General features: G+C 42.9%; 1 protein-coding gene and 1 long non-coding RNA gene across 8 annotated transcripts in view; one reads left to right on the top strand and one right to left on the bottom strand.

The window, feature by feature from the left end:
• arhgap23a (Rho GTPase activating protein 23a) overlaps positions 1-27,149 on the top strand; it is a 68,316-nt gene that overhangs the window by 3,099 nt on the left and 38,068 nt on the right. For 4 of the 7 annotated variants that reach the window (XM_054758768.1, XM_054758772.1, XM_054758769.1 and 1 more), the window contains exon 1: positions 24,781-25,215. The exons of 1 other annotated variant lie outside the window; for it this stretch is intronic. In XM_054758768.1, coding sequence (XP_054614743.1) covers positions 24,982-25,215 — 234 coding nt within the window. In that variant the 5' untranslated portion in view covers positions 24,781-24,981. Of the gene's footprint in view, positions 1-5,966; positions 7,693-24,780; positions 25,216-27,149 lie in introns of those variants that run through there. 2 more of the 7 variants (XM_054758773.1, XM_054758774.1) reach the window with 2 other exon arrangements.
• LOC129170785 (uncharacterized) lies at positions 3,736-7,978 on the bottom strand. The gene is made up of 4 exons (XR_008566680.1): positions 7,832-7,978; positions 7,573-7,760; positions 6,684-6,784; positions 3,736-4,438 (listed from the first exon to the last, which is right to left on the bottom strand). It is a non-coding gene; the product is annotated as an uncharacterized LOC129170785 (long non-coding RNA).

The following is a 27,149-nucleotide window of genomic DNA, read 5'->3' as shown; positions in this document are numbered from 1 at the left end:
TAAGCTAGCTGGGAGGGCGCTGGCGGAATTAGGGCCAGGGCCTCTTTCTGTCCCAGCCATGAACAGCATCGTCCCTCACACTCGGTCGGACCGACAGCGGGAAAGGAGCGGCATTGGCCCCCCAGGGAAGATCAGGACGTCATGCTCCGTTTGGGTCATCAGCGCTTTTCGGTCAATAGTCATTAGGGTCGACCTGGGCGGGGCCGCCCGCTCTGCTTGCGGAGTCTGCTGACCACATCCATCAGGAGAGAGCTTCTCTTTGCTTTAATGGAGGACAAGAGAGGCCAGAATCCTTTTGTTGTGACCAGTCTTTGTAGGTTTATTAACTGTAATTATTAATATGTCAAGCTATTTGCTTTTCTAGACCACTGAGCAGGAAAGTTAGCAACAAAGTTGCGTGGGGTGCCAATTCAATTGACGCGTACGGTCATACAATTTGGTACCCTAACGTTTTGGTACCGATGTTACCTAAAGGTTGGGTATAGTATTTATCATCCATAAAATAAATAAATAAACACATATATCTCCCATATCACTGTATTTTCTACAGATTAAAAATAAATAAATAGAATAAAATCAAATAAAGCGCCCATCTTATTTTATTTTTCATCAATTATAAATAAATAAAATAAAGCTCCCATATTATAGTAGTTTTCATTCATAAAAAATACAACTAAAATAAATAAATGAAGCTTCCATATTATAGTATTTTTACAGATTAAAAATAAGTAAATAAATGGAATAAAGTGCCTATGTTATGTTAATTTCATAATAAAATAAAATGCCCATATTATAGTATTTTTCATCCATAAAAAAATCAAGCTCCCATATTTTAGTATTTTTCATTCAGAAAAAAATAACTAAATAAATAAAGCACCCATATTATGGCATTTTTTTTTTTTACAAATTAAAAGTAAATGAATAAATAAACAGAATAAAGTAAAGTATCAAGGTTGTGTTATTTGTCATCAATTATAAATTAACAAATAAATTAACAAAGCAAAGCTGCCATATAATATTGTTTCATGCATTAAAAAATACAACTAAAATAAATAACGAAAGCTCCCATATTGTACTATTTTTAAAGACTAAAAATAAATAAATAGGATAAAGTGCCTATGTTATGTTAAATAAAAAATAATAAATAAAATGCCTATATTATACTATTTTTCATCCACAAAAAATCTAATTAAAATAAATATATAAAGCTCCCATATTATAGTATTTTTACAGATTAAAAAAAAAATAAAATATATATATATATATATAGATAGATAAATTTCATAATAAAATAAAATGCCCATATTATCATATTATACTATTTTTCATCCATAAAAAAATAAAATAAAGCTCCCATATTATAGTATTTTTACAGAAAAAAAAATCATTATAAATAGCTACCACGTTTGTATTTTAAGATGTGTAGCGAAGCCTGCTCGTTTTTTTTTTTTTTTATTAAAAAGTGAGCGTGGCGCAAACAAGTGAGGGAGATGGTAGATTTTTCTCAGGTTTGTTGGGATTCTTTTGGCTGTAGGGACACGTTTTGGAACTTCATGACGAATCATAGGCGACTCTTTCATCCTGGCGGGCCAATGAATAGACTGGCCTAAAAACAGCACCATAAGGATGATGTAACATGTTTATTTATACCTACTGAATCACTTCTCTGCATTATACTGCAGTGCATGCACGAGTGAGCCAGTTGTCGCGCACGTTGCAGTGTTCCACGTAGAAGTGAAAGTGTGCACGAGAGGCTCCTATTGAGTTACACACGGCTCAGCGAGAGGGAATGCGAACAAGTGTGCAAAGATAAGGGAAAAGAATGTGTGTGTGTGTGTGTGTGTGTGCCGCATGGTGGAACAGGTGGTCTAATCTGACGCCCCACCCACCCCAGGACACCCCCCCCTCCCTGGCAGCCCCCCCAGGGCCCCCCGCAACTTCCAAGCCTCACATCTTTGGACTCTTAGGAATGTCTTCCGGCTTTGTTGCGAGCAGCCGAGCCTGAAAGAAGCAACTTTGTCAACATCTTCACTGTGCTAATTGGACACTGTGTGGACAAAAGTCTTGGGTCACGCCCCTCGGTCAATTTATTCATCGATACAGTTCGAGCTGGTGCTTAAGTCTTCATTTCAGCGAGACGTTTTGGAGAGTTGTACGCATTGTGAGAGCAAACGTGTCCTCACCGGCAGTATGCGCTTTGCTGGTGTGAACGTGGGATGCGTGCATCGCGTGTGAAGCGCGTCTGTACAGTGTCCGTGTTCTTAATATGCAAGCAAAGGCCAATTGGTGGATGCCTGCCGGCGCACAATGGGCAGATTGTCCCAGGACAGAAAGTAGGACACCCGTCTCCAGGAAGTAAACAGCTCCCGTTCTGCTCGGGGAAGACTACTCTCAGTAATTGTCAGCATGGACTTTTTTTTTTTTTTTTTTTAATGCACATGATGCATTTGTGTGTGTGTGTGCCTGGGGGAAAGTTCAGCACACATAAGGCCAAAATACTCAAAATGTAATGTAAATTTAATTTACAATAGGGGTTGAATAAGGTAGCAGGAGAATGAGTTTCAGTGAAAATTTTATTTTATTTTATTTTATTTTATTTTATTTTATTTTATTTTATTTTATTTTATTTTATTTTATTTTAAAATAATTTAAAAGTAAACTAAATAATGAAATTAAAAACACCAATGAAAAAAATAATTCAAAATGTATTATATTTAATTTTAAAAATAACTTTAAAATATTTAATTTATTTCAAAAACATTAATTTAATTTTATTTTATTTGAATACAGTATATGTATTGTATTTCTCATCGTCCTCTGGCTTGACCGTTATTCAAACGCTCACTTTCTTATTTATGAGAGCATAATTCCTTACTATTATCGTTGCTATTATCTCTATAAATCAACATAAAGTGATAAAGGTGTTATTTACAGTGCACCGTACTGTGTGTCCCACCTTGTCTTAGTTTGTTGTTTAGCATTCCGCCCTCCTGTGGTGGATAGCTGTAACTGCACCCAATTGTCTCTCTTCCGAGGGGATTGAAGATTATCTCGTTGGGGAAATCTCTGGCGTGAGCAGCACGTAAGCAGATGGTGGACTTTTTTGCTGACTTCAGCCCAGATAAAGATGATTCTTTGTGTCATTTCTTTTATGAGTGCAACACATTCACGCAGCGAAAGACTTTGCCCGTCCTGTGTGACCTGTCCGTCTCCGCCTTGTCCGCGTTCCTCTCTGGTGTGCTTCTTGCTGACGTCCGCAAACAAGGGGCTGCCTTTAAGGCCATGTCTAGACAAACTTGTGTCTGCCCTTTAAGGCCAGGGAAATGCCCCCGGATTAGCATATGATCCCTTCAGGCACCCGGGATTATTCCATTTGGACGTACTTGCAGTCAGAAGTGTGCTTTAAGTGTTGAAGAAGAGATCCCCGGTTTAGCCATTTCCCCACTTCCGTACAACCTTGTGTAACGGAATAATAACATAATAAAGTGGAAACGTCTGTGCAATAAAACTAAAGCCAGGTAAAAATACTCACCCTGCCTGACATAAGGAAGGAAGGCGTGTCACCGGGTGGCACAAGTATGAGCTAGCTTGTGTAGTAATACTTCTCCTGATCACGCCACATGTTTACCACTGGTTGCTAGGCGGACGTCATACATTTAAATGTTGAAAACACTGGCCTTAAAAAGCAGCACACACATAAGGATGATGGGACATGTTTATTTATACATACTAGATCGCCACAGTGAGCTTCATGTCTGTCTCTATGGTTATCATCACGCTCTTTCCATCACTGTGGCTTCGCACACACACACACAAACAAAACGGTTTGTGACTTTGTAACAATGGCAGGATACGTCACCAAAAAAAGCCCACCAAGATACTCAACGTCCAAAAATACCCACACGGTGCGTTGCGTACACTTTCCAGCAATTCCAGCGGAGTTATTATGGGATGCTCCTGACTCACGCTTGACCAGCAGGGACGTGAGAAGTCAATATTGTCCACCATAAAGAGACGGGCCGCTTCCTGAATGTGACTCAAAGGCTAATGATGTTTTCATTGTCCATCGCCTCCCCTACTTTCAGCCCTGCCGCAGGAAGTGACAGCGCGGCCAGGAAGTAGGAGCTGTGAAAGGTAGAGCGCCGTTGTCAAGTGACACGCAGCGGGAAGGAAACTCACGGCGTTCCTATGAGTTTGTTTTGTGTTTCTCTGAAGAAATGCCAGAGGAAGAGAGGAGAAGGACTTCCAAGCATTTATAGCAACAGTTCCCGTGTTTAGCAACCTTGGAATACCCCCAAGCGAGTCACTTCTAGTTTATTCCGGCTTCTTCAAAGCCCGACATCCTCATCTTTTCTCCTTATTGGGACGTCTCAACGTGTGAAAAGCAACAATGTGACCTGCGAGGCTTGTGGTAGACAGCTGGGGTGAAAGGTCATTCCTGTAACGACATTGGGGTCACTTCTCCTCCTTGTTGTCTGCAGTTTGACAGGACAGTCTATCACATTTCTGCAACCATTTTTATGACAGCGTCGCTTCTCAAGAGGCAATGCTATAGAAATATAGAAATATAAATATAGAATATAGAAAGTGAACTTGTGATGAACGTAAGCCGCCGAAGCCATCATCAAACCTTAAATGACAGGCCACACTTTTGACCCCTTCATCACCTCTCATTTGATTTGATGATTAAAGCGGAGTTGGCTATGAACAATATGAACAATAATGTCATCTCATTTCATTTTATGTCATTTATTAATTCATTCATTTTCTATGCTGCTTGTCCTTACTAGGTTCGCAGGCGGGGGATTGTATTTTCATTTCTATTTGAATATTTTTTCATTTTAATGTAATTTCATTCTCATTTTATTTTATTTTCATTTGCATTTAATTTCATTTCATTAGCTTTTCATTTGTATGTTTATTTTGTAATTTAAATTTTTTTCCTTTTTATTCCATTTCCATTTTTATTTAATTTAAAGTAATTTTAGATTTTCATTTTTATTTAGATTTATTTAACATTTAATGAAATGTTTATTTAATTGAATTCAATTTTTTATTTTAATTTAATTTCTTAATACCGTATTTTCTTATTCATTTGAATGTTTTTTTCATTTTAATGCAATATAATTATCATTTTGACTTCATTTTATTTGATTTCCATTTTGAATTTGATTATATTTTAATTTGTAGTTGTATTTTAAATTTTTATTTCATTTTTATTTAATTTCATTATATTTTCATTTTTACTTTATTGTTTTTTTCACTTTAATGTAATTGAATTCTCATTTTAATTTCATTTTATTATATTTTCATTTGTGTTTATTTTTTTATTTAAATGTATTTCCATTTGTATTTCATTTCCATTCTTATTTAATTTAGTGTAATTTTATTTTATTGCATTAGATTTTCATTTTCATTTAAATTTGTTTACATTTTTATTTAATTTTCATTTAATATTATTCAATTTTTATTTTCATTTAATTTAATTTTAATTTAATTTAACTTCATTATACTGTATTTTCTTTTTATTTTAATGTTCTTTTGTTTTAATGTAATTTAATTTTCATTTTTATTTTACTTTATTTTATTTTCATTTTTATTTAATTTAATTCAATTTTCATTCGTGTTTTTTTTATTTAAATGTATTTTCATTTGTATATCATTTCCATTTTCATTTAATTTAATGTAATTTTATTTTATTGTATTAGATTTTCATTTTCATTTAAATTTGTTTCCAATGTAATTTAATGTTCATTTAAATTAATTCAATTTTTATTTTCATGTAATTTCATTATAGTGTATTTTCATTTTTATTTTAATGTTTTTTCTTTTTTAATGAAATTTAATTCTCATTTTTATTTTACTTTATTTTGTTTTCATTTGATTTCATTACATTTTAATTTGCATTTGTATTTTTTTATTTCACTGAATTTGATTTTCATTTTCATTTAATTTCATGATATTTTCATTTGAATGTTTTTCTTCATTTTAACGTGATTTCATTCTCATTTTCATTCCATGTTATTTCATTTGAACTTCATTTCACGTCATTGTCAATGTTATTTCCATTTGTTTAAAAGCGGTCAAGCGTGCCGTCAGCCGACTAAACGGGCAGCAGCTGATGCTTGTTTACGGCTCAGCCAAGGCTGCTTGTCGTGGTGGGATTACGTAAGGGTGCGGAGAAGCCCTCCCCCGAGCTGTCTCAAGGCAGAAATGGTACACTCCATGGAGGGGAGGACGCGCAGGATGTGTCACCTTGCATCGCCGTCATTTATCCGTTAAAATGACGAGGGCGGGGCCTGCAGGCCCGAGGCTGTGTATCCGCCGCTGAGGTTGCCCCAGAGGAATGGGACGGCGTAGAAGACAATTTTGTAGAGTGACCACCATCTAACCTGAATACTTAGTGTATTTACATGCTGTTAGAGATGTGGCGCCCCCTACCATCACGGAGGTCATCACATTGTGCATGTATCATGCAAAAGTCTTTCTGGCGTTGTTATTGTTGTTGTTTTAAAGCATGGCGGCCATATTGACGTAGTAAAAGAGTAAATCGTAGGAAACATCCACTTTTTGTAGGGTTTCCAAGCCTGCTTTTGAAGTGGTTCTCACAGCGTCATGGCAGCCACATGGCCCGACTCCACGACTCTCCTCCGTGTATTTTATCCCTTTTAATTTGCGCTTACTTTCATTCGTGTTTCATAATGATGACGATGACGGCGTAGCGTAGCTTGGCAGCAGGCTGAGCTTCCTCTTCTCCTGATGAGTAAGCTTCCCCTGGCTGTGCCTGCACAAAAAAGTATAAAAATACATTTTTAGCATCACTTTTTCCCCCACAAGGACTCAATTCTAGTGGATTCTGTCTGGAAGGGGCAGGAATTAGACAACGTGGCATCCACATTTGTGGCATTTATGTCTGATTTAATAGGTATAGAAGGTGCACTTCCTGTTTGGGTCAGGGGTTACATCCTTGAGGGTTCATAGTTAATGAATAATGGCTAATGGTGAGTCTTCTCACTGTGCTTTGGTATTTCCAGCATGGAAAACAATGTTGGTAACTTGATTGAAAGGTCATTTTGGTAAAAAAAAAAAAAAAAAATGTAACAAACCTTTTACTGACTGAGATATGCAGTAAGTAATTATTTCTTTTGTATTACTGTTGTTGTGATTGATATTATCGGTATTGTTATTATCAGTATTGATCTTCCGATATCGCTGCTATTGTTAAAAAAACTCTTTTTTGGGAATACAGTATTGCTCTTTACTTTGAAGGGCGGTTCACCGTACTTCCGGTACATTTCCGGGTTAATTGGCGCCGCTTCGCCTTGTGTGGCGGACGGATTCAGCGAACAACTGATGCGGTCTGGCGGAAGGAGAAGACCAAGAAGAAGAAGAAGAAGAAGTAGTGACGGAGGGGGCGGAGGACGCGATGGAGGGGGGAGCTCCCTGAGATAAACACCGCACATTGGGCATTTTAGACGGGGAAGTGGCGGCGGCGGTGGTGGTGGGCACTGAAGAAGGAAGAAGCGGGATAAGTGTCGAACAAGTTTACAGCCGGAGCTTTGTTATCCACACCCCGCACGTTGGACCCTCCAGTGGACTCCCCTGCGGCCGCGGTCCAACAGTCTCCTTCGCCCAATGAATGGAGTTGCCTTCTGCCTTGTTGGAATACCTCCATACTCCTCCGAGCACCACGTAAGTCAGCGCCGTGTTGTGGAGGTGGGAGTCCGGGGCGCGCCGCCGCCGCCGCCGAGCGTGATTTCCTAAGAGGATTAAGTCCAGTTTACTTGGACGCACACGCCCGTAGAGATAACCGCACTTAAACCAACTTTACCGGTGTTGTTTCTCGGCTTTGGAATGTTGTACGCCCCCCGGCTAGGCTTTTGTCCGGCCCTCGATGCTGGAGGCTGGCTGTCAGTCCGAGCAGGACGTCCCAAGCTGGGGTGGTAACCTGGAGGAGATGAGGGTCTACTTTACGTGTCTTTTCATTGTGATGGCTTGACTATAGCTCAGCGGTTGCAGTGAGCCCCCCCCCCCCAGAAAACGTCATTCTCTCTTATTTCCGCAAAAAAATGATTTTATGGACCATATTGTGGCGTTTTCTGCTTAATGCAGACTCTTGTTTATTCTCCCACAGCCAGAACTAAAAGAACAGAACTTGCTTTAGCAGGGTTCATAAAGATGTTTTTCTTTATTTTTCTCGAGTTGCTGCACAGTTGTGGTCGTTATATGAAGCCCACATTTTAAACATAGCTGAAGTTATCTTAGCAGGTTTGAAAAAGATGTTTTTCTTTATTTTTCTCAAGTTGCGGCATGGTTGCTAGTACTGGAGTGATGGAGACCCCACATTTAAACATAGCTGAAGTTATCTTGAGCAGGTTTGACCCAGATGTTTTTCTTTATTTTCTGAAGTTGCTGCGTGGTTGCTAGTAGTGATATGAACCCCACATTTAAACACAGCCAGCAAATGAAAAGATGGTAAAAGTATGACCACTGCTGTAGTGCACATCACGCGACCCCGTGTAGTGGTGTTTTTGCCCCTTTCCTTGTTGCATAAGCAGGATTGTTAAAGTAGTAGGGAAAAAAAAAGATTCCTGGATGGAAGGATCAACGTTTAATGTGGTGCAGTGACACTCTTTGATTCGGCTTTTTCTGTTTATCGATGCTTTTATGTTCCGGTAAGTTCCGTCTGTGTGCTGCTTGGAAGTTTGTCAGATCTTCTCATCTATAAAAAAAGATGTTTTTCCCTCGTCTGTGTGTTCTCTTCGTTCCCTCCAGCTAAGAACGTTTCCTCCTTTGTGGTTTTGTTACGTTTTGGTTGGAATAAAAATGTTAACTGTGACCTTTTGGATGTAGCAGAGCAGGCCTCTGCATGCCATTTTCTTCATTACGTACTATATGTTTAAAAAAAACAAACACATTCAACAGCCATAGTTACACATGATGAGTTTTAGTAGTGTTGCCATAGTAACTATAGATAAACATACCTTCAGCTGTCTTCATCTCATCCATCTAGCTAGCTTGCTAATGAGGTAATCTGCTTTATCCAGTACATATGGTGATGTTTAATTATGCCTTTATTTGCAATTATGTCACCTGTGATCTCCTGTACTGTGCTTAAAAAATGGCTGCCTGTGGTGCAACCTCTTGAATGAAAACCAACGGCCTGGTCTTTAATCCCATGATTATTGTTTTCTTTCAAATTATTTGTTGCAGGGCATGAAAAAAATCCCAAGAAACCGTCCAAATACTTCTGAGCGTAACTGCATCAGTAAACATGTGCCTCCATATCAAAAGAACTCAACTTTATTTAAACAGAGTCATGTATGCGCTACGGTGCTCATACTCGACATGCATTCGTTCTCACTGAAGGGATGGATCAATAGAATGTTCCACAGCGAGGCGGAGGCGGGCAGGGCGTGGCCGCCAGCTAATGCTGCACTGATGCTGCAGCAGCCAACTGATGACGGGAAACACCAGAGAGCTTTTATGAGCATCCTAATTGATGATGAAGGCCCTCTCATGTGGACCCTGTCCTCCCCCTCTTCCATCTTCATCCCCTCCCGGTAGCAACACGCTGTTTTATGTTTAGCTGGAGCTCCTCTCAGCCCTCAACCGCACACTCGTTAAAGCCCGACCCCCGTGTGGCGTCAGATCTCAGAGGAATCAGCCCCCGGGGGCAGACTTCCATGCAGTCAGCAGGTCTCGGGATCAGGTCCCCAACTGAAAACATCTGGGTGATGCTGCACAGGATTTGCCGGGATCACTGGCAGACGCCGCCGTCCTCAAGGGGCGCACTGCTCGGAATCCCGCAGAGCTGCTGAAGTGTAGGATTGAGGAAGTTCAGGTCGGAGTTGTGTTGTGGTCCATGTAGAGAGCATCTTGGATGTAGACCTGGACTACAGCACACAACTGATTCCTGTCGGTATAGCTGACTGATTTGAAAGGAAAACAGAACTTTTTTTGGACTTCATCCCCAATCCTTATGTGAGACATGTACACACACCTTTCTCTTTCTGTGTGTTCTAAAGATATAAAAACAGCTAAAAAAAGAATGCGCATAATTGGATGCAACTATTATGCGTATAAAACCTTCTGAAAAAACTTCCAAAAACAGCCAACAGCGCTCCATTTACATAATGTGACCTTCATATTAACCAAGCTGCAGTGACATTGTTATTATTATTATTATTATTATTATTATTGTTATTATTACGATTGTTACGCCCAAGAAGTACTTTACCAGCGTACTGACACCTCGCCGCACCACACTGCCGAAAGTTAACACTACATATTGGAGCTGCAGCCACTGCTGCTGTGTTTTTGTTTTTGAGTTTGGAAATGTTAACACTAGGTGTAGCGTTCCTTTCCATGTTGCCAGGAAGGAAGTTCCGCTAATGCTTAAAATACGGGAAAATACTGTAAGTATTCCATGTTATCATCAACGTTCCATCAATGTTACTACACGGTCACAGCATGGATATAAAAACATTAAACCTTGTTGGGGCCTTTTGTACATGCGGAATAGGTGAGTCCCGTTACATGCATTAATCACCTGCCTCTTTTTAGTAGTCTTTTTATTCTTTACAATGCACAGAAAAGAGAAAGACCTGTGTTCATGTCTTACAAAAGGACTGTGGATGATGGGCAAAATTCCCCTCAAAAAGTGCAGTTTTCCTTTAAAGTTCATATCTTTTGTCCTGTCTTAAAAGTCTACTATTAAAATAATTTCCATATTTTTAGGAGAGCTTTTTAAGATGTGTAGCAAAGCCTTTTTTTTTTTTTAACAAAGTTAGAGGTCAAATTTTCAGCTCATCTTCCTTAAAATGGTCACTTGTTTGCATTGAAACAAGACTGATTTTTGAATGACAGATGATGAGCGAGGTCTTCACCTCTCGTTAGCGTTCGCTACTGACTTAAGAAGACCGTTGCGCATCAAAGCAATAATAAAAGCTCACATTGTTTTTGGCTAGAGCCTTACGATACCGTATACATTTTTCTCACAGCTAATCAGTGATGTGTTGACAGGACACACTCTGCTAGTGTGTGTGTGTTTTGCATCGTGTGTATGCAGTGCAGGTGTCCGAGCAGAGCGTCACACCGTAAACGTTTTCACGCCTTCACACCTCTACCTTCCCGCCCTGACACCACGCGGCCCACGGCCGCAATCCCGCACGACACCACAGCTGCCGCTCACACCTCGCTGCCACGGTTGTTGACCTGGACTTTGTGTGCGCGCGTGTGCGCGCGTGTGTGTGCGTGTGTGTGTCTGAGTGTGTGTTAATCAAATTTACATACACACCACCCAGTACGAAGAATCCACTCATACACGTTTTTACAAACAAACTTTTTGCCACACACCCTGAGGTCAAACAGCCCTTGTTGATGTTTGCAGGTTGTCAAGTGCATGGCAAAGCAACAGGTGGCGCAATAACCCTTAACCCTAATGCCATATTAGCTAATAGAAGCTTGAAGAAAGTTGTTTCGGGAAAAGGCGCAGTCGCGATCGGTGGCTGTCATATGTGTGGTTGTCAGTTTTCACACACTTCCTGGTTCCTGGAAGACAACAAACTGATGACGCCATCAAATGATGGATTGATGATGGATGGACCTTTTATCCAGATCCTCACCAAGGCATACATATTTTTTACATGACTGTATGTATTTGTTTGTGTCAGCCTACTCTTCTACTCCTGAACCGCTGCACACAAAAGGGTGAAAATGTGTCACGACACGCACCCTTACTGTGTTGCCTGTGCTATTACTTTTCTGACAAATACACCACATGGTGGCGCTGTGATTAAACCCCAAAGTTTGACCCCTATATATTATACTACACTATACTATAGTATATTATACTAATTGTCCGTAAGTCATTGCCCATTGGTCTAATGATTATAGAACTTTGAGGATAACTATATGACACGTATGCAACCCATGGAGTCCATACATGTGGACGGTAAAAGGATTTGTGTTTGTGTGGACATGAAACACTCACAATACGTACTGTATGCATGTGCAGCGCTGTCGTCGTCCCGCCTCTTTCTCTTTGGTGTTCACACGGGGACGTCCTTGACACCAGCTGGTGTTGCGGTCGGGCCAAGGGCGTCAGTCGTCACCGACCTTGTTTACTTGTGGCGGGCGACCATTGTTGTGCGGCTCTGCAAAGCTGCTAATGGCGTCGCGTCGCTTGCGCTAGACCAGGGGTGTCCAGACTTTTTCCATCGAGGGCCACATGGTGAAAAATGAAAGGATGCAAGGGCCACTTTGATATTTTGTAAAGCAATGCTAAAAAGTTGTATATACTGTATATATTTCAAGAAAAAAGTGCATCTCAGCTTTGTGATACAGGTGAAAAAGCATCATTTTAGTTTGAACTTCTCTCCTTGCAATTTTCCCCATTTTTGCTGTTGTTTTTTTTTTTTTAACTCTTCCAAATATTTGAACTTTTTTCAAAAATAATCTGTATACATTTTTGTCTCGTAACATTCTGACGTTATCCCCATAATATTTAGACTTTATCCCCATATTATAACTTTCCCAAACCTGATTTGCCAGAAATGACAACTTTCTCATAACATTACGTAATATTACATCATTAAAAAAATAACATATTTTTTTCTTTAATCTCAACTCTAGTTTTTAAACTGTGTGCTACGAAAATGACATTATTTTTTTTCTCACAATGTGACGTGTTTATTCTCATAGTGTGTGACATTATTTTCTTGTTAGACTAAGAATTTTTTCTCTTAATATTTGAACTTTGTTCTCGTGAAATTAGAGCAGTTTTTTTCCCCCTCATAATTATGACTTTATTGGCACGCTGACATGCTGACTTTATTCTCGTGACGTGTCTATTTTCACAACCTAATTTTCCCACAAATTACAACTTTTTTTTAAATACTTTTATTTATTTATTTATTTATTTATTTATTTATTTATTTATTTATTTATTTATTTTTATTTTTTTTATTTATTTATTTTTTATTTATTTTTATTTTTAATTAAAAAAATTAAAAAAATTAAAAAAAACAAATTACAACTTTAATCGTGTTGTTTGTTTTTCATAACATTGCGACTCGTTGCGAAAAAAATGTCTTTCTTTAATATTTTAACTTAATACTATGAAAATTACGTTATTTTTCTTCCTATTACGTTATTCGCTATGTGACTTTCTTGTTGGATTCCAACTTTTTTCTCTTAATATTTTGACTTTATTCTTGTAAAAATGGCTGCTGATTTGTCCATTTCTGCTGTTTATTTTGTTTTTTCTAGCTTTCTTATTAAATTATATTTTTAGAATGTGCCACTGGTCGCAAACGGCCCCCGCCCCGCCGGGTTGCACTTTGGACACCCCTGTGCAAAACAGATGCGGCTTTTTATTTGACAACTTACGATGGATGACTCCGTCATTGCAATATTGCAATTGGGTTGCAAATTGTGGTATAATGCTAAATGTTCTTCTTTGTGCGTGGTTGCCTGGCTGTGTGCTGTGTGACATGTCCCGCGCGAGGGGTCGCACAGCAGGAATGGAGGACAGGTCCGGTCTTGTTCTGAAGCCTACACTTGACTGTGTGGGATCGGCCCGGAGGCAGCTTGGATCGGAGTCGAGGTTCAGAGGTTAGGCCCGCCCCGCCCCGCTCCGCTCATGAGACTGCCACGGCAGGAGGGGGGTGTAAAGTGGGGGGGGGGCAGCGTTTTTGATTTGCCGCCGCATCTTGTTGTGTCTGGAAGAAGCGGACTTTCTCATCTCCTTATCGTGTTTACATTTCAAACATCGAGTGCAAACAAGTGCGGACCCCCACACCCTCTCCTGAAATCTCCCCCCTCTAGACTTTTTAGGGACATCGGGGTCTCGACTGGAATGTGAGCGAGGCAGTGAGAGGAGGGCGAGGAGGTAGAGGGAATGAGGAGAATCCCGATGAGTCACGGCGGGAGAACGATGCCCACAAACAGGAGCGGAATGCTTTACGGAATGCGTGCACAAACACAGCAGGTTGGGAAGTTGGCAAAAGTTGGATGTTTTCCCACAGTTTGCTTCCAAAGGAGGCATTTAGCGACACCGCTCTTAGTCTTGTTGTTTATTTTTATGCGGGCTGTTTTGAGAGACACAGTCATGGGATGGAGCTAACAAGCTAACGAGGAGACGTGGAGGAGCTAACGCTAACAGCAATGTGACAATGCCGCCTTTGTTTGCATCCTCAAGAGTGGTCACAGGATGCTGTTGTGTAGTTTGGCATCACAATTCCACGTTATTGTGCAGATTTTTCAGGGAAAAGTGGCAGTACTTGGCTGTAACCAGCAGAGGCGCTGTTGGTGCTGTCGAAACCCTGGATTATGCTGCTGTGCAGTTATGATGCCTTCGCCGTCTTGATCCTTTTATGGCTCTTCGTCTGGGTTGGGCATGTGACGTGCAATTCTCTGCAGAAACAGTAGGGGCAGTGTTTTCTCATCGACTGTTTATTAGCTATTGTTAGCTTCCTTTGTCGCAAGCAAACAATGGCAATTAAAGAGAGACGCCGAGTGTTATTGAAGCTGGAAATGTTACAACAGTCATTTTTATTGCAAATGTTGCCAATAAACACAGAAAATTAATACAAGCCGACCAATCACAGCCTTACCATGCATGCCAAGCTACGCAGGAGGTTTTGGAGTAGGAGCCGGCGTAGCGTATGCTGGCGCCTCGATGCGGGAGCATTATCCAGGCTTAAAGGAGGAAAATGGGAAGTCGAGCTGCATGCACTCAAATGTCGGCTGTGGCACAACTCATTTGGGTAGCATTATTCTGCACTGGCAAGGAAACAGGAGCTCAGAACATTCAGAGAGAGGGAATTTATGCATTTCTCCATCACCAGCTTTTGTTAAAAAAAGAGTTACATTAGCTTCCTCGGCTAGTCATGAGATTTTAGTCAGGACCCAAACAAAATCACAAGTGTAAAAGTATCAAAGTGCGTTTGTTTCATCTGCGCTCTGGCTGGTGATACCGAGGCAGCTCCTGAGAATTGGCACCGCTGTGCATGACCTTGTGTCACTGATAGCACTGATAGTCAGATTCGCCTCATCCGTTCAGGGTACGGTCACTAGCTGGGTGGCACGGACTGTTTACTTCAAATATGGAGGAAGAAGAAAGAAGCCCAGGAGATGGATTTAATGCTCCACCTCTCCGACTCGCTTCCCTGACCTCAGCTTTGATCGCCTCTCTCTGCCTTCTTTGGTCTTCTCCTTCCAGCGCTTTGGTTTTCTCCCTCCAGTGTGCACATTCCGACATTTTAATGCAGATTCATCTGCTTCGAAAGGCGCTGGTAAGAGCCAAGTGTTGCCCATAAAAGCGGCCTTAAAAGGTTTATTTATTTGATTCTTACAAATCCTCCCCCTGCAGTCGTGTTCAGCGCGCAGATTAACTAGAAGTGCGACTCATGTCCCTCCAGGGTGCCGCTGCGACCTTCTCTTGCGGGGTTGGAACGAGTCATGGCACCGCAGAGGACAGTTTATGCCCACGGGGGGGCGTTTGCGGACTTCCCCGCATCAAACGACGGCTAACACGTGCCAACAGAAGCGGGAAGCCGGAAGAATCACGCTGGCATATGGAGCTCTATGTTACATAGCAAAGGTCAATGCCTTTTGGATCAACATCTGTCCTCTGGAGATGTCCTTGTACTTGTCTTTGGTCTTTACTTACTACCATTTGTACCACTTGCTGCATCAACTTAAGATCATGCACTATCCCTCCAGTTAAGTACCATACCGCCGTACTTGCTCTGTGCGGTATACGAGCGCATGACTTGCATTTGTAAGAGACGCTTCAGGGATCTAGAGCCCGCTAGATTGAGGCGAATTCCGACGATACGCCCAAGAAGATGTGATAAATCACAGTCCAGACTCCTGCTGCAGTCAATTATGTTGTCTGCAGCAGCCCTCAGAGGAGCTACTGTCAGTCCTCACGGTCACAGCAAGTGGATGCCGGCGAAATATAGGATGGGAATAAGCTCTCATTTTCCCCTATTGTGCTCAAGTGACGTTTAATATAAAAGGCCAAACTTCCTCAAGGACATGATGCCGTCTCTGTAACCCCACTTTGGTTACAGGCTTCGCTACACATCTTAAAATGCAGCCCTGAGCTCTGCCACAGACACGGGAGCTGCAAGTTTGATCATGTTGTTTTTCCCCAGCGAATAGGCTAAGCTAGCATGATGTTGCTGTTAAAATGTGCGTTAATGTTAGCGCTTTAGCATCACATAGCTATCTATGCTAGTGTTGCTAATGTTTGTGTCATCCCCGTACCACTCCTTTATGTTGCGTTGTTGTATGTGATACAGTATATGGCCTCTACTACGTTGGACAAGTGTTACAGTGTAGACGTAATAAGGGTGGGCTGGTTACCGGTTTCAAGGTATACCACGGTGTGGAAAAAGTCACGGTTTGAAAACCGCTAAAATAGTCCGTCATACCGAGAAAGTACGGGTCCAGCGCAGCCATTATGTGGAAATACTTGTCCTGTGTTATTCCTGGCAGCTGGAACTGGGCTTCACTGTGCTGAAACCACGGGCATGAGCTGTGTTGCCAAAAGTCGGCGTAGCTAGCAGTGACGTTAGCAGCCTCGGCGGCATCTAGTGGAGTTTTGCATCCTGTAGCCTGTGGAATTAGTGTGTATTTCACATGGCTTTTCAGCTGTCCAGCTAATGTAAGCACGTAACACTATTTAAGTACATTTTCTGCATATTAACGTGAATTTAAGCACATGTCATCGTTTAATCGCTTGTAGCGTAAACAAACATGACACGTTGCGGCTGAAACATACAGTCAATGACAAAACACACTAATATAACATTATGAAGTGAAAACATTGTACCCACTTGAAAGATTCCTTCAAAGGGAAGCACACTGAGAAAATTTACAACATGTTATATTGTTATATGCATGGCAGAACTCGATGAAGGCACACGTGTCGTCGTTCCTGTTGTCATAGTTGTCGGTGGACATATGACTCACGTCGAGGGTCACAGAATGTGGAGATGTGGTTCAGAACGAGACGGAAGCTGAGGATAAGCGGTCTAAACCGTTCACTCTCCACTGAACAGCAAGCAACCGTTGCCAACAACAATCACATGACCCGGAAACGGAAGCGAAACTTGGTGACGCAAGCAAATGAATAAAAACTTGGCAAATACACAATCCGACAATTCCAAAACACTTGTCGACAGGTTGTGACCTGCACATTCACCACACTATGAAATAGTAACGCAACATTATGTGTTTTTCAAAAATATTATTATTTGTGTTGTGACATTTTTTGAGCTACTGATTGAGCCGGAGGTTGCATTTAGTTGCATTTTTTTTTTTTTTTTTTTTTTTTTTTAGTAAGAAAATATTTATGGTCTTGTGACATGAGTCGTAAGACTAGCCACCATAGGCTGAATTAAGAACTGCATTTTATTTATTGTTTATTTAGAAATAAATATATATTTTCCACTTTCGTCGTGTTCTATTACATTGTTTTCAAAACGAATGATCAACAGAAAAGTTTTTTTCTCTTCTTTTCCGTAAAGATTTTTCAAAATAACACATTGTAGAACTGTACTTATAGTACTATTTTTGCTCGAGGTTGTCATACCGTCAGAATCTGATCCCGGCCTATGCCTAATACGTAATAAGTAGATAAAATACACAGTAGCGCTTCTTGGAGACGCATAGACAAACACATCTCATTAGCATTAAAGCTACAGACACACAAAGTGATGTGTTCCCAGTAGGGCTCCTAATGATGCTGTCTAAATTCCAGCATCAAGGCCGTCACACTTCCAATACACTATTGTGGATGCTTTTGTGTGGAAAAATAGCATCATAAGTGACTTTTAAAATGTGATCCAGATGGATTTTGAAGCCGCTTCATGCTAGGCTGCACAAAGTGTCACATGTCCGCTTTCACTGAGCAGAATTTTGATTGCATTCAAGATTTTCCTCGCCGCTTTGACAATTCCCTAAATGGCCGGTGTACACCTCCGGACGACTTCCTCCGTGGCGTATGAGCGCTGGTGCGTGGCAGGAATGCAGAAACCAGATGACCTCAAATGGAAACTCCAGGCAGGCCATCTCACTTGCTCTAATAAACACTGAGGCTCCTCCATCCCTGAGCCTCCCAAGCTGGCTCGGCCACGCCCACCCCAAGGCTGGACCGCCGGGTTTGTCCCTGGAGAGCGCTGACGTCACGGCCCCGGCTGCAAACTTATAATCTTTGTCTTGTAATTACACGGAGGCGGAGGGCGGCTAATTTTGTACATGTGGGCCTCCTGGTGGGGGGAGGGCGGCAGGCCAGCAGGAGCGTTCGCCGGCCTTCGCCCAGATGCTGAAGAAAGCAGGAGGAGGAGGGAGGGGGGATTTTTCTGGAGCTGCTGCACTTTCTGAGGGAAGAAAAGAAGAGGAGGTGAATGAATGAAGGAGGGCTCTTATTGCAGCGGAGCTCAGACGTGACCGCTGTGATTGCTCCCAGAGGCTGTGATCGGTCGGCTCACGGGATGAAAGCGAGGAAGGCGAGGGGGGGGGCCGCTCTGCCAAATGCCGTCACCGCCGCAGAGGTTAGGACACGCCCAACCCGGGAGGAAGTAAAGCTGCCGAAACTTGACAGCGAACCGGCCTCTTACCACCACCTCCCTGTGATTGACTGGCGAGCCGTCCCAAGTCGGGTGGACGCCACCTCTTGCCCCAAAGCCAGCTGGGATAGGCTCCAGCTTCCCCACAGAGGCAGTAAACAATCCTAATTCGTTTTCATGATGTAATGGTTTAGGAGTATTCCTTGGCATCCTTTGCCTTCCATTTTGTTTTACAGTCCAGCGCATTGCCACCTGCTGGCTCGGAGGGTTAACATAATTGGTTCCAAGAGACTATTTAACTTCCATTTATTCATACTTAAACTGGTTAAAAATACTGTAACAGGCAGTTTTATATATATATATACATAGCACATACCACATTCCGTTAGAGGCCTTGCTCATTAGCTCCACTTAAAACCTGTGGGGAAAATAACGTATGTTCACGTTGATGTGGTTTTCTCCGTCATTATCTTCCCACTTCACACACAAACTCCCTCTCCCCCCCACCTAATGGTTCATTTTGGGATAAACAGTCACTCAGGAAACGGTGAGTACGGGATGGATTCATCTCCGAGGATAAATTAGTGATACGATCTCACACTCTCACTCACACTCTCATTTAATCATTCATCAACATCACAAGCAGGGCAGCACACGCGTGTCATGGATGCCGTCACAGCCTCCCGTGCCATCGGTGCGTGGCGTTATAGTCGGTCAGGAGTTTGGCGCTGATGAGGAGAGGAGGGCAAGGATGCGTACGGGAGCCAACTGGAGCGTGTCTGTGAGGGGAATGTGTGTCATGGCCGTGTCAAGCTTCCCTCTCGGCTCTCTTTTCGCCAGCTTCCTGTTTTCTGACCTCGTTATCCAGATGAGGCGCACTCCCAGCCTTCTGCCTTTCCAGGTGTCAACAACATCTGTTCCCCCCCCCCCATTACTTTTACTTGCCCCTCTAATCTTATTTAGCATGTAGGATAAATAGTATACAGTGCGGGGGTTACGTTCCAGGACCACCAGGGAATGGTGAAGAACCGTGAATGTCTAGTTTTCACACACTCGTCCCAGCTCGTCCCCCCCTCCTGCTAGTTTCTCCTTGGATTTCAGTTCAACATTTGCATTAAAAGTTACTGTTGTAATTATTGTGTTACATTTAGCTCCAGAACCCTCCCCTTTGTTCGCTCTCACAATCCAGGTTTAATATGCTTCACACTCTTGCTGAACGCATGTAAAGTATCAAATGTATCAAAAATCACAAATGTTGCAGGGGTTAATTGAACTGCATTCATTTGGCGTGTCCAGAGTGCGGCCTGGGGGCCCATTTTCAGCCCGCCGTTCATTTTTTATTGGCCCTTGGCATATTAAATAAAATAAGATACATTCATTATTAATAAACTATAGTAGTAGATGTTACACTAATTTGCTTTGTCACCTCCAACACAAACATTCCTTGAGTAAAAGTCAAAAGTCAGCGTGGATTTGTGATGCAGCTTGTTAAGTACAAAAAAAAGTTGATATTTAGAAATAAGATTTTTTTTTTCTTCCATTTTTTTGTGCAGCCCTACTTCAAATTGAGCTTAAGTTGAGCCGAGTGTCGCATCGGAGTGTACTGCACATTGATTTTGCTCACAGATGAGCTGTAAATGTTTCATCTAGGAGCGTGGTAAAGTCAAAATTCCAATGAGATACGTTGCTGCATGCCACTTTTTAACATTTGAATGAGTGCCACGTTCAAAGAGGAGTGTTCCGCTGGATTGTTTACTCCTGAGACTCACAAGGGCTGCACGGGGTTGTTCTGTAACACGCACACACACACACACACACACACACACACACACACACACACACACACACACATTAAAAGTACACATGCATAATCTGTCAGGTGGGATGCTTTAGCCGCTTTAATCCATCAGTGTGAAGTTGCTGTTTTATGTTGTCGTATTGCTTCTTGAAAGGGTTTAGGAATGGATGCAGTGGGGGACAGAGTGAGGGGTGTGGGGGTGAGGACCACCCACCTCCCCTCAGCTGTGGGACAGGGATGTGTGACCCCCGCCTTGCGTTTGGACTCCACCTGCTCTGCTGTGTGAACTTCTGGAGGTCGATTCCACCTCAAAGGTCTATAGCATGTGTGACCTCACTGCTGCCCCCCCCAACCGCCCCCACCATCCCCTGACTCGTGTTATTCATTAGTGACAGCCATGAAGAGCACATCTAAACTTTTAGCTTCTTAAAACTGTCTGCAACGTTGTTGTGTTCCAGTGGTGGCCGCCCTCTAGTGGCCGCCTCGCTGTAACTACACCCAGTCAGCTAGGCCAGCGGGTTCTCTGTGGTGGTGGTGGTGGTGGTGGTGGTGAAGGGTGGGAGGTGGGGATTTACTGGAGATTACAGTTAAAATTAACCTGCTTTAAACAGCTGCGTCCACTTTGTACCCGAGCCCCTTCGTTTGTGGACTCAGCTCGGACAGATTACCAGTAATGTCTGTCTAGACGGGGGAGAAACTGACTCTTTTCTTTCGGTGGTTTGGGAGTGTCGAGTTGTTATTGTTTGTGCGTTTTTAGCAGAGTGGCATGACGCACACAAAGCACTTTCAGTGCTGAGAAACCTTTTTTTATGTCCCTGAGGCTTCTTTTTCCCCTGTATCCTATCCAGAAGACCTACAAAGTGGAAAAAAGTCATTAACGCGCAGAAGTCCGCCAAAGATCAGCACGGATCGGATTAGAATTCTCAAAAGTTCTTTAATTTGTCCGTATGCCATAGTGCTTCACTTGGAGTACACCAAATTCCATCCAAATTCCTGCACAACTTCTTGAACTACGCTGATAGCAAACAGAAAAAAACGCATCAAGCACTATTGTACTGTTAAACTCAATGGATAAATATTATTATATTATTATTTTTACACCCTATTTGGGGCTTTTAACATTTTTTCAGCATTTTCTTCAATGTCTCTTTTGCCTGTAGCATTTTACTGCATGACTACTGTGCACCGTGTTGTATTATTTCTGCAGCGTTGCCTCATTATCCTTGTTATGTGTAGCTTTTTTGCGTGCATGTGCACCAGCGGAAAGTAAAGTCATGTTTTTGATGATGCTGCTACTTAATGACTTGAATAATTTTGAATATTCTATTGGTCGCCTTTAATTGGACATTAAAGCTATTGAATTTCATACCTTTGCAATAACATGCCACCGTTGTGTGCTGACGAATAAAACGCTTGTTTTGTCTTCAAAGTCAGATGTGGGGAGGACAACGAAGGGCTTGAGTCGGAGGGGTGGTGGTGGGGGTCTTTGTTAATCTGTTGGCCCCAGCAGTGATGTTATGAGATTAAACGCTATCATGAAACTAATCTGTTTGAGTTGAGCAACAGGCGTGCTGCCCTCGCTGCTCCCCTTCCCTCGCCTCCCTCAGCGCCCCACACTCGATGTTTGTTGTCACAGGTGAACTTTGAGGATGCCCCTCTACATTAGGAACCCTTTAAGATGTGTGTGTCTGAACAGCCCCCCCCCCCCACACACACACACACACACACGCATCTGTCTTTTGTCCTGCTCCTTCTTGCTCATTTCCTTATTGGAAAAGTCTGCGTGGGTCGGGAAAATGAGAGTGACAGGGGAGGAGCCTGCGTTTGAAAGCGCTCCCTTGGCTCCGCCCTCCTGTTCCAACGCTAGCTGGTAACTGGAATTTTTAAATGTTCCCCAGTAGCGTCTTTACCTCCCACCCCAGACCCCCACCCCTCGCCCCCCAAACACCAATACGCCCACCAGTGACCCACTTGTCCCCTCATTGCAGGGCGGTTCAGCCTGGCGCAGCTCACCCCCCAGCCTACTGTTTTATGACAAACCATAATTATATATCTCAGTGTATTTATAGCTGACTTGACTCACTCAGCTCTGTGTGTGTGTGTGTGTGTGTGTGTGTGTGTGTGTGTGTGTGTGCGTGTGCGTGTGTGGCCGCACTTGTGTTGCCCACAAAGTGATGGGATGTTTTTGATTTTGTTTTCCACACTCAGTCAAAATATGCCTTAAATTTAAGACAGTTTTTCAAAAATAAATCTCATCCCATATGTGCATTTCCAGGCAGCTCCAGGTGGCTCCAGGTGGCGCTATAGTCACTCGCTGCATTGAGGTCGTTGTGGTCAGTGAGAAGGCCGAAGAAAGCCGCTTCTGGAAAAGATGCAATAAAACGTGTACATTCTGCTCAATTGATTAGATTTTTTTGATAGTTGAGAATGAAGAATGAAGGCCTTTTTAGCAATGTTTTTAAAATTCCCCGATGCAAGGCATAGAGAATGTGAGGTTTGCATATACTGTACTGCATCTTTACCCTCGGGGCCGATCTGGTCCCATTGACTCCTATTATAACCACAAATATGCGTTTCTCCTGTGTGTCTCGTAAATCTTAGCTTCTACCTTTTAAAACACCAGGTAAACAGATGCAGGGCTGCATTCTAACTGTGTGTGTGTGTGGGGGGGGAGCCTTAGAAGTGTACACATAGTGCATTACTTTGGTTAAATAAACTCATTAATGGCAGCAAATATACCGTCATTTCCTGACTATAGAGCGCATATGTGCGGTATGTAAGCCGCACCCACTAAATTTAAAGAGAAAAAAATATTTGTACATACATAGGGCGCACCTGCCTATAAGCCGCAGGTGTCCACGTCGTAACATGCAAGATGTTACACGGAAAGATTTTAACTTTTGATGAAATAAAAGCTTTTATTTTTTGCAAACAGTGCCGGACAGTGCGTGTCATATGGCTAGTTACACATACACTTTGGATGATGTTGATTTGTAAGTCTCTTAATGTTGATTAGTTCCATCCTACCTACAGTGTGCTGTCTGCTTCAGAAATCAAGGAGCACCTTTGCCTTATGGTCTTGCACAATTCACCATATAAATGTGCCCAGAGTCAGAACTGAATTGTTATGCTGCCCCCACTGCTTGGAACACTATGCAGACTGAACTGAGAGTGTCAGAACTAGTCCCAGTCAAAGCTTTTCATTTTATTTTACACACTAAGCTGCAAGAAACCTTAAAATGGTTTTAAATTTTGTATTTATTTTGACGTGTGCTGCTGACCTCTTGGCCTGGTCGTCCTTGTAAATGAGATCCTGATCTCAGTGGGTCTTATCTGGTTAAATAAAGGTTCAATTTAAAAAAAAATGGATTTGTAATATGGCTAGTTAAACAGTCTACCAGAAAAGTCATTGATCGCTGTCCTCCTCCTCCACCTGGGAACTAAAGCCATTAAGGTCATCTTCTTCAGCATCACACTTGAACAGGCTCATCATTCTTTTGTCACACACTTCAGTCAGTCTCTCTCTCTCGCTCTCTCTTTTGTAGCCACTCTTGCAATCACTTTTGTCCCGAGGCAAATTAGCCATTTAACTTGAGCTATCCTTGCCATCAGGCAGTAGTCTCGCCTTTCGAAACCTGCTTGTGATAGTGGACGGTTGGCAGTCTGAGCAGCGCATCACTGTACAAGCCGCAGGGTTCAAAGCGTGAGAAAAAAGTAGAATAATACAGCAGAAATGACGGTACTTATAATTATAATTAAATCAGCATGTGCAAAAACCCTCCTTGCTCATGTGGTCATGGTCGAGGTCACTTGCCAGAAACTGGACGCCTGGCGCTGTGGTGCGAAGTTTGTCGGCTAAATGTGGTCGGGGGGTGGGAAATGTGGTCTGTGTGTGTAGGTGGGGGGGTCTTCTTAGGGGGGGCTGTCAGCGTTTAGGTGTCCCTCAGATAGAAGTTTACGTGAGGTGTTGGGGTCATGTCGACATGCAGGTTTTTCCTGTGCAGGGGAAATGTTTCCTTCTCTCCGTCTGCTGACGCTTTTTTGTGAAGCGGCAGGCAACCGAGGGGTTGGACCGTCACGCACATGCTGTGCACGTGCCGCCGTCATGCTTCCTCTTGACCGGAAAGATCCCCTGTGGGTTTAAGCTACAACAGGCTGCAAGAGGTGTCTCCATCTGGACTGCCACAACCCACTGCTAGCATCTGTCCCGGATGCTGGAGATGATGTTTTTGGGATTAGATTAGTTGGATGGAGCGGCTGTGAGATGTGAGGATTTGTTTGTCTTTAGCAACACAGCGTGAAGAAGAGAGCAAGCAAGGAGGGAGGGTGGTGTGGGGAGGAGAGATCCAGCCCTCTGGGACAGGCAGAGTGTTTTGGGGGTGGACACAGTTGCTTTGTATGCAAAACACCAGCGGCGGACAGCGCTGTCACTCTCTGTGCAGCTCTCTCTGGTGGTGTTCCTCTGGAATTCAGGCGCCATGATGTGGAACCTGTGGGATTAAGCTTTCCAGAAGATGATGGAGCGGATGTTAAAGGGAAGGCCTGTGAGGAGGAGGATCTGAGGCTGCCCTCTCTGGTCCACTGACTGTGTTGGTGCCCATGCGCTCTGTTAGCGATGTGGATGTGAGCCATCGCCGCACCCCGATGCCAGCTGCCATGCTTCCGTGCCCCGCGTCGGCCGGGTCCGACTGGAGCTTCCAGAACCCGGTGGGGGTGGACTGCAGCTCCCCTGAGCCTCGCTGCATCTGGCTGGCGGTGCTGCGTGGCACCACCGGGCCGCCGTCGCCGCCGGTCATGCCTGTCGGGCGCCGCCACATCTCCCAGCAGCTCAGGGTAAGGAGAGGTCAGGTTGGGTCACATGATTCATATGGTAGGCATGGCGGCATCCACAGACGCTGCAGTGTGTGTCTAAAGAACTAAAGCACGCCATCTTAAGTTTTATACAGTATGTAATATGCAGGAATTGGTAATTTGTGTACTCGTATTCGTGGTCGTTATCCAAATGACGTTGGGGGTGCCCCATATGGGTTGTGGTCATAATGCTTTGTAAGGCATGTTAGCATACAGTTAACACTGTAATGCTGCCCCTTTTGCCTGATGTGATGTGTTTTTCCAACCAATCTTGCTCAAATGTGACACACGCAAGTCCCCTAAAGGTCGGGTTCAGTCACATGATTCGTATGATAGGCATGGTGGCATGGTGTCTGACAAATTAGCGTGAGCAACCAATCCCAGCAGAGCTCAGCAGCACCGCTGATTACCATCCTCCAAACCAAACTGTGGCATAAATCAACGCCTCTGTCAAACTCGCTCAATAAAACTAAATACTTGTGTCCTTCTGCAGGGCATCTGTGTATCCCTAATAGGCTTTATTCACCTCTCTAACGATGGCAGAGACAGTGTGCACATTGTAGCAGATGTTTTTACCACCGCCTGGTCTCTCTTCTAATTAATGGCTGAGGAGAGATGAGTTTCAAGCCAGGTGCCACTTTTAACAAGGTGTTAATGTTAAAGCTATGCGACCTCGAACTGACGCCAATTCCCAATTCCCTTACAATTAAGGGTGCCAAAGAATACCTACAAGAAGGTTGTTCCTCCAGCCGTTTGCAGCTATGACAGCTTCCACACTTCTGGGAAGACTTTCTACAAGATTTTGGAGAGTGTCTGTGGGAATGTCTGTTCATTTGTGAGGTCAGAGGCTCAGCCTGAAGGCGTTTAATTGCTTTGTGCACTGGGAACAGAAAAGGGCCTTCGCGCAAAGTTAAAAGCATACAATTGTCCAAAATGGTCTTGCTAATAGAAGAACTCACGGTCAAGTGGTCTAGTACTTGGCAGTTGATTGGGGTGGTGCTGTACGTACACAGCTGGGACAAACAGATGTTTTTAGGAATGACTAGTTTGTTTGTTTGTTTGTTTGAGTCTTGTCAAGTTTTCCATGCCGCATACCTCACTGAACCATCCAAATATTTACAAGACAAATGAGTAGCATCTCGCCGTGAATGAGATGAAGTTACAAGTGATTTTCAAATAAGAAATCAGCTGATGACTGAAGCAGACAGTGTGGAGCTGATAGCGCCCAAGCCACGGCAGGCAGCATCATATCAGACCCAAATCTTTGTGGCTAAAAGTAAACCTCGTCGCTTGGATTTATGATGTCATACTGTAGATCCAGATTACTTATTTGGGTATCTGCGGGAAAACCAGGAGTGGACTTTGGACTTGTTTTCTTTTAGGACTGGATGCTATTGAACTGGACTGAAATACGACAGCCTACTTTTTTTTTTAGAAACACTGCATGATGACTTTTTCATAAAAAAAAAAATTCGGACACACTATGGGTTGTTCAAAATGCTCTGGAGGACATGCAACGTGCATGCAATGTGCATGTTTTGACAAATTTTCACCTGTTTGTGTGCAGCAGTTCAGTAGCAGAAGAGTATTAGTTACTATCTTTCATCTCAATCATGGGACTGTTTGCTAAAGACTTCTTCAAGTCATCCTGTGTCAGTTATTCGTTAAAATGATGTAATGCTCCCAACTGGAACCGAGGAAAGTATTTCTCTGGCCCGGTGGTGAGTGGAGAAGCAGGTTTCCGTTTGACAAAGAAGAAGCACAATGTATAGTACGGCTGCCATGATGGAGAAACCGGTTCAACCGACTTTGCATCACCCGGTCCAACTGACTGCCTGACTTGCCTTTTTTTAATGTACTCACACGTGTATTGACAGAAGCCGCACATCCCAATAAAGTGTCACTTGACACTTGTA

This window comes from Dunckerocampus dactyliophorus, chromosome 18, assembly GCF_027744805.1.
Source record: "Dunckerocampus dactyliophorus isolate RoL2022-P2 chromosome 18, RoL_Ddac_1.1, whole genome shotgun sequence".
NCBI classification, from domain to species: domain Eukaryota; kingdom Metazoa; phylum Chordata; class Actinopteri; order Syngnathiformes; family Syngnathidae; genus Dunckerocampus; species Dunckerocampus dactyliophorus.
Note: the sequence above shows the minus strand (reverse complement) of the source record. Positions and strands in the feature narration are given on the sequence as shown.